Source organism: Tachysurus vachellii, chromosome 1 (assembly GCF_030014155.1).
Source record: "Tachysurus vachellii isolate PV-2020 chromosome 1, HZAU_Pvac_v1, whole genome shotgun sequence".
In the NCBI taxonomy this organism is placed as follows: Eukaryota; Metazoa; Chordata; class Actinopteri; order Siluriformes; family Bagridae; genus Tachysurus; species Tachysurus vachellii.
In genome coordinates, this window is record NC_083460.1 from 23,229,853 (window position 1) to 23,241,282 (window position 11,430).

General features: G+C 38.9%; 1 protein-coding gene across 1 annotated transcript; it reads right to left on the reverse strand.

Moving 5' to 3' along the window:
- Positions 1-865: 865 nt before the first annotated feature.
- On the reverse strand, positions 866-11,123 carry comp (cartilage oligomeric matrix protein). Its single transcript, XM_060877958.1, has 19 exons — positions 10,991-11,123; positions 9,570-9,643; positions 7,758-7,809; positions 7,406-7,560; positions 6,433-6,570; positions 6,237-6,311; positions 4,664-4,816; positions 4,454-4,558; positions 4,272-4,379; positions 4,031-4,190; positions 3,798-3,916; positions 3,662-3,714; positions 3,331-3,524; positions 3,077-3,255; positions 2,934-2,982; positions 2,647-2,843; positions 1,980-2,152; positions 1,723-1,862; positions 866-1,279 (listed from the first exon to the last, which is right to left on the reverse strand). Exons 1-19 carry the CDS (start codon positions 11,076-11,078, stop codon positions 1,221-1,223), a joined length of 2,271 nt encoding a protein of 756 aa, XP_060733941.1. The 5' UTR covers positions 11,079-11,123; the 3' UTR covers positions 866-1,220.
- Positions 11,124-11,430: the final 307 nt, after the last annotated feature.

An 11,430-nucleotide genomic window follows, 5' to 3' on the forward strand; every position in this document is an offset into this window, starting at 1 on the left:
TCAAACGAGGAAGTGGTTCTCTAATACCAGAATATATTAGATCTATAGAATAGATGTGATCCACCAAACATAAGTGCCATCTGTATTTATTTACTGGTTAAAGATTATTTTATTCAGTCGAAATTAAAGTGTTGGAACTAACTAAAATGATGGCACTAAAAGTGCTCAAAGAATTTTAAAGGATACACTTTAAAAATAAAAATAAAAAACAAATCTAAATCAGCAGTCAGAACCGAAACAGTGCTGTGTATATGCATTTTAAATACATGTAATGAGAGAACCATCATCATCCAAAAACTGGAGCTTTTAAAGCATGGAAACACTTTCATGGGTGTTTTCAAATAAAAAAAAATAATAAATCCAATGTCATTATCCATAGGTGTAGAACTCATGTAACTATATAGACTTTCTGGTGTGGTCCCTATTTTGACACATATTTGTGGATTGTGGAAAATGGTTGTAGAAGGCCACTTTCTCTCTGTACATAGTCTCACTAATCGTTTCATGGTTGTTTGTTTTTTGTTTTTCGTTTTTTATATGCGTTCTCAAAGTATGCTAACTATGGATGTGCATGATGTCTCAGCTGCATATATCAGATCGTTCTTCTTACATCATTTATATTTTGTAATCTGTATTTCTGTATGTGTTTTTAAAATATATATATTTAAACTGCAGTGGCTGTGATTTCAGTGGCACCGTATCATCAGTAAGACTTGTTTTTGTCACAGTTGTAGTAGTTAGCGTTGCTTTAAACTATACTGAAAAAAAACATGTAAATGTAAACAGGAAAAATGTAAGTTTATGACATTTAAGTTTATTTCCATTACCTTTTTACTGCTACAGTGTAGATCAGCTGGTACAGTAATGATACACTTCACATTCAGCTTAAATACATTAATTGGTCTTCATGGTTAAAAATTAAGGCATTTAGTTTTGACCGTACAGGCATATGGCTCTGTTGAAGCCCATTCAATTCATTCAAAAGTTTTACTAACTATAGAAATGTAATATTGCATTTAATACCCTTACAGCAGGTTGTGATTTCCACTGCTGTAACTAAAATTTAAAAAACAAATATAAAATCAGGGACCTCCTGGCATCGCTGCACTGACCACTACAGGTCTCCAAATCCCACTTTGAACAGAACTGGTATAATGGAGCCACTGGTCACTGCGAAGGCACAGACAACATGACTTTGAGACGTGGAATGATGACCGTGGCTAAACCTGAAGCTGGATTTGTTGGGCTTTGTATGTGTCAAAGTCCTCCGGAATGGTATCTGAAGAGCAAAAGAAGGATATTAGGGCAGGAAAACGAGATATTGGAGAATCGACTATTCTTTGCTCTGATAAATTTATTGTCATGAGATCAGAATTTCTTTTTCTTCATTGTTAACAATCAGTAATATTTCAAAAGGGTACAATGGATGAATGGGATGGATTGGATGGGTGGATGGATGGATTGGATGGATGAATGGGTGGATGGTTGGATTGGATGGGTGGATGGATTGATGGATGGAGTGAGTTAGCTTAGTATAAGATGAATTGAAGGTAATACTGGCCTTTACTTTATCAAGCACCTAAGTACAACATCTATTTAATTTCCCCAGTTGATGTACTTAAACTCTTTTAGCTTTATTCATATATTATTTTGTTTTGTTCTTTGGAGGTTCTTTGGAGGCTCTGGATTTTACATGATAATAACAACAAACACAATAAATACCATTGCATCTGTAGCGCAGGTTGGCCCAGATGATGTTCTCCTGTGAGAAGCAGAACACACCAAGTCTGCCTCCTCTCATGGTCGTGTCAATAATAATTCCTGTGTCTGCAACCATCTTCTGGCCTTCATAGAACCGAACCCTGTATGAGTGACAGAATTAGAAACCTGTTTTGTTCCGGATCATTTAAGTTCACAATTTCAGATGAAGTGAGTTAGGGAATTTGTTTTTGTAGATGAAGCTGGTGTTATTGTTGTACCTGATGTACCCATCATGGGGTCTATGCTGGAGAAACCAACGATAAGAAGTCTTATCCTTCCAGCCCACGTTTCTCGGATCTTTCCACAGCAGCTTCACCTGGTCGGAAGTGTCACCTGTGTGCCACAGCGAGTTTCGCAGATTCTCTCCTGGCCCCGTGTTGGATTTCACAGCCTACCAACAGTATCAGTAAATAAAAGCAAAGCAATCCTTTTGGATCCTTTTCATCAGCCTTTGACATTGATAGGTTCAACTGTCATTGTCCACACAGTAACCAGCTGACACTTTATGCAAGGAAAAATCCTTATTAGGAGTGTAACACAACCCCACTCACTGGGATCTCTTTAGTGCTCGTGAATTTGTATCAGTATCTGTATTTGGATTTAATCCCCGATTGGTCATGGCCTAAACCAGGCTGATGGAATTGGACTGTTTACACTCCCATTATATTTGTTCATGATTTCTTGAAATTTGATGGTTTTAGATCCCACAATATAAACTACACTGAAAAACATTGGGCTGTTTGAAAGTGTACTAGCCTCCTTCCTACTAGTTATATTTTCTAGTGGATCCTATGGCAGATTCTGTACACTGATCTGTAATCAGTGTCCGCCAGGTGGATATTTTTGATGTTCTTTTTGGGGTAAATGAACGTAAACACACTGCACCTTGAGTTGGATTCCTGGTTCAGCCACAGCTCTGAAAGGATTTGCCTGCCAGTAGATCTGCTCCACCTGCTTCCACATGACTACATAAAAACTGGAGCTGTCCTGATAGCCAAAGATAAACCCAGCGTAGTCATCGTCTGTTACTGTATTTACATGAAACGTCCCCTCAAAGTCCACACCGTTAAATGCTGTGTAACCTGCATGCAAGAAAAAAAGGAATTTAAGATTTTAAGAAACTAAGATTTCAGTTGTGAAGGTTTTAACTCCAGAGATTTTAAACTTATTACCAACAGCTAGTCCGGGATCACTGTTCATGGTTTGAATAATCTCTTTTCCCTGTTTTGAAAAGAAAAAAAAGTTATTTGTTGCATTGTGGTAAGCGCAAAATTAAAAGTCCAGTATCTTAATGGTCAGAGGTAGCAAATCAGACCTGATTAAGCACCACCCAGTTTGGATCGATCTGTGCATCTCCTTCTGGGTCCAGCACCACAGTCTGGTAGGCACGGAAGTCAGTAAGGGTGACCTCTGCGTTCTCAGGGCACACATCAATTGGGTCTATAAATGTGTCGTTGTCAAAGTCCTTTTCACATACGTTTCCAATTCCGTCCCCTGTAATTTATCCGTGAAGGTATCTTTAGGTTAGAAAATAACATTTGACTGAAAAACTAAAGAGGTTAAACTGACCGTTCCAGTCTTCCTGGAGCGGGTTGGGGATGAGTCTACAGTTATCTGGTCCTGGAGGAAGAAGGTCAGGAATGCCGTCATTGTCATCATCATCATCACACTCATCCCCTTTGCCATCTTTGTCTGTGTCCAATTGAGAACTGTTTATGACTGCAGGACAATTGTCTCGTGAGTCCTGATGACCATCTCCATCACTTGGGGGAAAGCGACAAGGAATCAAATAGAGACTGAAGCAAATGTATCGGGTACAAGTCCAGCATTTTGTTCAAACCGGGTTTTTGTTAGCGTCGCATGGGTCACCAATCAATCAAATTCAGAAATTTGTCCATACCTGTCTTTGTTGGTGTCACAAGGATCACCAATCAAATCATTATCTACATCCGTCTGAAAGTGCACAAGAGGGAATCATGAGTTCGGGAATCTGTGTACCAAATAGAGTGAAGTAATGTATAGCACGAGAGAAAGACCTGGTCAGGGTTGCGAATATAAGGACAGCTGTCACACGCGTCACCAACATTATCACCGTCTCGATCAATCTGGTCAGCATTGGGAACCTTCACACAGTTATCCTTGTCATTTTTTATGCCTGGAAAACACAATACAATCTGAACTAAATCAGAAAAACCCAATATCATATATTATGTAATAATATATTATATTATGTAATAAACCTAAAGGGTTACACTCATGCCAATCATACCATCACCGTCAATGTCGTCATCGCATTCATCACCGTTGCCATCACTGTCAGTGTCCCTTTGGTCGTTGTTTTTAATTAAGCGACAGTTATCACAAGCATCTCCGTAATCATCTTGATCGGTGTTCTTCTGGTCTACATTTGGCACAAGTACACAGTTGTCCTAGTGAACAAAAAACAGTGTATTAGGAGAAATTATAATAACCAGTCTTTACACACATTTTGGAAATTTGGTCTATATTACCTCTGTGTTCAGGATCCCATCTCCATCTGCATCCTCATCACACGCATCTCCAATGCCATCCTTATCAGCATCTTCTTGGCCGGAATTGGGTACTGTAAGACAGTTGTCCTGCAAAGCCACTTCCGTTGAGTTTGTTATACTTGGACTAGCGATTCGGATATTCTGTAAAACTTTATTCTCACCTTAGCACAGTTTTTGTCAGAGCACTGCAATCTTTCATCAGGGAAGCCATCAATATCTGTGTCAGTTCCACATAAGTATCCATTGCCAGCCATACCGACTGCACACTAAATACAGACATTTGAGGTTCTAGTCAGATTTGGTGTTTTAGACATCAGATTCAACTTCAATACAAATCATAGTGCTTTGTAAGCGTATTTTGAAGTCCTTACAACACACTCGATATTGCCATCTCGATGGACAATGCACTCAGCACTCGCGTGGCAAGGGTTGGGCTGCCCATTCCCACACGCCCTCTCAGGCTTACAGCCCTGGGTCTGGTCTCCTATGAATCCAGGCTTGCAACGACCACACCGGAAAGACCCCTGTCACACACATAGGCAAATATAAAATGTCTAATGGGGTGGATTTGTAAAATGGAAATGCATCAGATGCCTTTACACTGAAGAATAGGTTCCTACAAGGTTCTTAAGGTTATTCCTAAGAAATGTGTTGTTAAGAGATTCTACATGAACCTGCACATAAACCTGCACCCACAACGACCCTTTGTGGATAAGATTAGACATCCCTTTCTTACACTCATCATCCACTTGTATACCTGATCAGACATGCAATTATCCAACTAGTCATGTGGCAGCAGTGCAGTGCATTTGAGTTCAAGAGCTCAAAAACAGGAATGTGATTTCAGTGTATTTGGTTGTGGCATGGGGGCACGGTGGCTTAGTGGTTAGCACGTTCGCCTCACGCCTCCAGGGTTGGGGGTTCGATTCCCGCCTCCACCTTGTGTGTGTGGAGTTTGCATGTTCTCCCCGTGCCTTGGGGGTTTCCTCCGGGTACTCCGGTTTCCTCCCCCAGTCCAAAGACATGCATGGTAGGTTGATTGGCATCTCTGGAAAATTGTCCGTAGTGTGTGATTGTGTGTGTGTGTGATTGTGTGTGTGTGTGTGTGTGCCCTGCGATGGGTTGGCACTCCATCCAGGGTGTATCCTGCCTTGATGCCCGATGATGCCTGAGACTCCCCGTGACCCGAGGTAGTTCGGATAAGCGGTAGAAGATGAATGAATGAATGAATGATTGTGGCATAGTTCCTGCTGCACATAGGCTAGTTTGTGTATTTTAGAAATAGCTCATTTCAGGGATTTTTAGGTTAATAAAAACTTTAAAGTTTCATAGAATGGTGCAAAAAAACAAAAAACATTGTGATTGTTCTGCAGCTTGAAACGCCTTGTTAATGGAGATGTCTAGACTTCTGAGGAGAATGCTATGGTAAAATAAATAGCCAGTCTTTACATACATGGTGAACAGAACTAAAATGTGCAATATATCCAACCTTGAGAAATCTAAGGCTACATTATGCACAGGCTTACCAAATGTGGACAGCTGAAGACTAACACCTTTAAAACAGTTCTTTTTACCAGTCTGCTTGTCATTTTCATTGCCATCTCAAAGAAGTCCAGCATACAGCTTTCAGGATGGTGCCAAATATGTATAAGTGATTATTGAGAAGCTTAGGTTCTGGCTGGGATTTACAGACTTATTATCGTACACACACTACGAACAATTAAGGGATGCCAATCAGCCTATAACACATATCTTTGGACTAGGAGAGGAATCTGCTGGAGGAAGGGGAGCTCTGTGCATGTTTGCTGGAGACAGAAATCAAATATCCAGCTCCGGAGGTCCGAGGAAAACATGCCGGTCCCCTTTGTGGATCTATAGCTTAAAAAACAATATTACCATAAAATGTACTCCTAATGAGTTATGACTTCTTTGTCATTTACTTACTGCTGTGTTTAAGCAGATGGAGTTCTCCACACAGCCTCCGTTGGAGATTTCACACTCGTTTATGTCTCTGCAAACCTTTGAATGAAGGAACAGAGAAAATCACGTATCAAGTATCATTGTATGAAAAAAAAACTTGGTGAGATTGAAAGGTTTGGAATTCAATATTTGAATGATGTTCAGATTTAGAAACGGAAACCTGTTTGTTGGAGATGGCATAGTCAATTCCTACTCCCTGCACCTGGGGTCCTGCATAACCAGCAGGACACTGACTACAGCGGAAACCAGGAGACATGTTGATGCATCTCACACCCATATGGCATGGCTTCACAGTGCACTAGAACCACAAAAAAGAAGGATGTTACAAAAAATCAGAGGCTATAATTATATATAATTAAGTGACATGACATACACCTAAGTATGGTGACCCATACTCAGAATTTGTTCTCCGCATTTAACCCATCCAAAGTGCACACACACAGCAGTGAACACACACACCGTATACACACACCCGGAGCAGTGGGTAGCCATTTATGCTGCGGCACCTGGGGAGTAGTGGGGGGGTTCGGTGCCTTGCTCAAGGGCACCTCAGTCGTGGTATTGCCGGCCCGAGACTCGAACCCCGGCCGGAGACTCGAACCCACAACCTTAGGGTTAGGAGTCAAACTCTCTAACCATTGGGCCACGACTTCCCCACTGTATATACTGTATATATAAATACATAAATCAACAAAGGGATTAAAAATAAATCTCTGGATCAAAAAAGTCTATCTGTCTGTCTGTCTGTCTCTCTCTCTATCTATCTATCTAACTATCTAACTATCTATAAAAATAGCCAGTATTGCAGGATTGCCAGTATTCCCGTCCACTAACAAGCGCTCTCTTAAGAAAGTTGCCAACCAGGTAGGGTGAAGGTTCACACATACTGTATTTCTTCCAAGACACATGAAACCATATCTTTTCAAAAGCACTTTCTACCCTCTTTCACATACATACCCTCACAGATGCATATAATGGGTTACTGCCATACTTTTAATTGACAGGAGACAGAGCAATTTTGCTCCCTACACACTTGTGATCTTCGGACAACAGAACAAACACCCCACGACATAAATTTCACAGCGATCAAAGAGGAAAAGCCTGGCAGTTTGGTATCCTGTGATGAAACCTACCTCATCAATGTCTGTGCAATGGGTGCCGTTGCCCTCCATGCCTTGAGGACATGGCCCACATCTGATACCATTAACTGTCATGGTGCATGTCACTCCTGGGTGGCAGGGATTGGGATCACAGGATGGTTTGGGTTCTATAGCTCCTGTGCGCATACCTACAAGGTGGAAAATAAATGTAAATAAATAAATAAATAAATAAATATACAAGTGATGTCATATTACATTTGAACATTTTTGAGTTCTAAGGCAAACAATAGATAATATAGATAATAAAACTGTTAATATAAGATAATAAAACTGTTTGATTCATAAAATCTTCTTTGTATTTACAGCGTAAGAAATTTTTACTCACCACAGGCTTCACATTCCATAACAGTGTTCTTTAAAAACACAATTTCCTCTATCTGATACGTGAAGAAATAGCAATACATCAATAATGTTATATAGTGTAATGTCAGCAATCAGCATAGAGATATGCAGAGGTGTAGCTGATCAGTCACTGTTTCATTCATTCATTCATCTTCAGTAGTTTAAGAGCTTAACCTGAGAACACTTGGAGCAAGGCAGGAGTACATTTGGAATAGGACACCAGTAACACTGGATACCATGCATCCAAACTAGGGATGTACCGGTACCACTTTTTCTCTTCCGACCTTTAAAACTAAAGAATGTATACAACTCGTTTACTTATTAAGATTTATTTGTTTCTGGCAAAGAAATACAAAAATGCCCATTACTGGATGAAAAATGAAAACACAAGAAACCTTAAAAAAGGTTTTAACAGTTAGTGGTATAACAATCTAAACCATATATACTGCAATTATTAAATTAAATTATTTTCTGAAGAAAAGGCAACATTTTAAAGTAAATCTTATATTAGAACTCTTGAAACACAATACAAAATGTATTAAACAGTAAACCTTGCACCCAAATGAGCGACATGTTTAACGCGCTGAGGTAAATGGAAAGGGCGCCTGCTAAACTTGCCTGTCTGTCGCAGGCGGTTGTACAACATATTTCCTATAAAATTTATTATATTTATTTACATTAATGTATTTAATATATAAGTGCATTTTTTTTTATAAGTTCAAGCAATAGTCTATGATGTTTGCTGTTCATTATTCAACCACCATGGGCATGGGCGTCGGAAGTAAATAGAATGTGGGCGTGTCCTGTCCCACACACACATATAATGATTCCGACGCCGATGGATTTCAGGAAGCAGGAGCGTGGTCAATGCTGTAGGTAAAACGCGGAATGGAGTTTAATTTATTAGGGCATTCCTCAAGCGGAATGGATTCAACTGGCGGCGCTCTGAAAAGTGCGATACCCATGACCACGGGATTCGGATCGGTCACGCACCACCGATACCCGATCCACTCAAAATGCTTGGATCGGCGCCGATACCGATCCAAAATATCGGATCGGTACATCCCTAATCCAAACATTTACACCTAGAGGGAGTTTAGCATATAAGCCATTTTTTGGTAAACTCCACATGGAAAATAACCTCAGCTCACGGGGTTGTAACAGTTGCTTATTCAAGTTTGGCTAACAAATTAATAATAGAGCACAGATGGATATATACATGTCAATCAATTTTGTAATTCTTGTATTCTTGAATGTTTCTAACATAACAAGTTGTTATTGCCATCGTTAAAATTTCTCCATATTTACCTGCTCAGTCATTAAATTAATATGTTTTTTGATCACACTTTATTAGCTATAAACCACTATGAGCCAAATGAGATCAGAATTATTATATTTTTCTATTTCTGTTTCTGTTTGAAAGCCACACAATGAGCTGAAGTGAGAGCTGATAAAGTGCCAGAGGTTCATTACAAGACATGAAAAAGAGGGCTACATCTGGTTTTATAAAGTAAGATGACAATTCCCCTGGCATTAGTGATTTGTTTTCCTTATTTATGGCAAACTGTTATATTAACATTATTAACCCGTGTGGGGTTTAGTGTCTAAGTCTAAGTCTAAAACAGTAAAGGACCAATTTAATGCTAATATGGTGTCACTAATTTCTTACTATTTACTCTTTTAGTCTGGATGCAGGGCATCACTTACCAATATACTCATACACCGTGAGCTTATTTAGCATATATCCTCTACGCCACTACGCCATTGACACAATGAATTTTAGTTTGCTTTTTACCTGTTGCTTAAGCAGTTCCTTAATTTCAGACAGGGCCTGGTTTGTGCCCTTAATCTGGTTTATTATCTCCTCATCTGTAGAAAAAAAATGTAATATTTTATTTCAAAAGAAAAAACTGCCAAAAGTGGAACATATAATGACATAAATTGAAGTACCATACACTGAATAATGAACAAAACAGACCCACAAGGTGTTATACAATATGTTGACTTTTTTCAATGTTTTCCACCAGGCTTTTAGGAAAGATCTCTTGTGTCAGCGCTCGTCAACAGATCTCGCTAATATTCACAAATAGTTGGTTCAATTGTAATTTTCTGGAGCCAAAATAACTTTTGTTCGAACTAACTCATGTATGTTTGTAAATAATAAATGCTAGCATTGAAGGAATGTGTTAATGACAGCACTGGATTGAATTATGAAGACTGGGTGCAACAGCAAGGTTCATATTTCAGGCAGAAAGAGCATCAGTCACGCGTCGCCTTCACCTCCTGCTCCTGCTGTCTCTCGGTATGAAGCCGATGTCCGGGAACAGAAGTTATATGTCAGAGTATTGCCTTTCCCCAGAGACTACTGTGCCTCTCCTCTTCTGGGATGAAAATGTGGTGTTTCCATTAACTGTGTCAGAGTTTGCAACATGCATTCCTGTCAGTAGTTCAGCTAAAGAAATTAATCCTACTGCCACAAGATACTTAACTGGCTGATATCTCTTTTTTTTGTTGTTGTTTTTTTTTACTTTATTTCTGTTTTGTATATAATAATATGACCATAAACACACGACAACACAGATATATTACAGTTCAGTTAAAAGGTTTGCATTCCTTGGTTTCAGAAAAAAGAATATGTGAGCAAACATGATTTGAATTTGGCATTGTGTGAGATTTGATATATCAGGAAATGTAGAAGAAAGAAGAAGAAGAAGAAGAAGAAGAAGAAGAAGAAGAAGAAGAAGAAGAAGAAGAAGAAGACGTCTTCAGTAGTTACAAATAAATGAAAAAAATAGAAATGATGCAAATGTTTGAACATATTTATTATTATATTATTCATTACTGTCATATGATTTGCTGTTTTATTTACCTATTACCTGACATTACACTTTTTTCCATTACGGAAAATATATGAAAGTTAACACACTGAATGACTTGTTTTTTTGTTTTTTTTTGTATTTTGTCTGAAGGGTGAACAGAAAATTTGCACTCAACTGCACTATAGGCACTATAAAAGGATCTGATCTTTAAGCAGCATTGTTACTGCAGAAACTATTAATCAAGATTAATAATAGAGCAGCTATAAAACAAAATGATGCATCAGGACTAAGGTGATGAACTGAAAGGTTAATGTGATCTTGCTTATCGGTCCATGGTTCACATCTTTCATTATCATTTCACTTATTTTAAATGAATGTGTTCATTGAAGCTGCTTACCTTTTGATGCTCCTTGACTGGACACTACACTCCTTCCTATATTAAGGAATCCAGATAATAACAGAAGAAGAAATACAAATAGTAACATCTTTGGTTTGCTTCTCTAGCAGTCTCGAGCCGTTTTGGTGTTCGCCTGCTTGTGACTTGCTTCCAGTCTCCTCCTCCGCTTTTATATTTCTCTGGGCCGGTGACATCACTGAAGTCAGGAATATGGCTTTTTTTCTTACAGTAAACATTATTTATGCAATGAAATGCAGTTCCTTGCACATGAAAAGTATCTTTTGCTAGAACGTTTTTTCTTTTGAGACAAATTATGTTGTGTTCCTCTTTTGGGAAAATGATAAATGCAACAAATGAAATTCCCAGATGTTTCTGGGACGAGATTCAGAATCGTTCGATAAAGAGTTATCCTTTAGCTGGAAATGTATCTGCCTAAACAA

Excerpts from the sequence above, each read along its gene's own strand:
- comp (XM_060877958.1), bottom strand. The coding sequence starts at position 11,078 with ATGTTACTATTTGTATTTCTTCTTCTGTTATTATCTGGATTCCTTAAT. Across the intron at positions 3,917-4,030 it reads TGACGACATTGACGGTGATG|GCATAAAAAATGACAAGGAT; the intron begins GTATGATTGGCA and ends TGTGTTTTCCAG. Across the intron at positions 3,256-3,330 it reads GCTCCAGGAAGACTGGAACG|GGGACGGAATTGGAAACGTA; the intron begins GTCAGTTTAACC and ends GATAAATTACAG.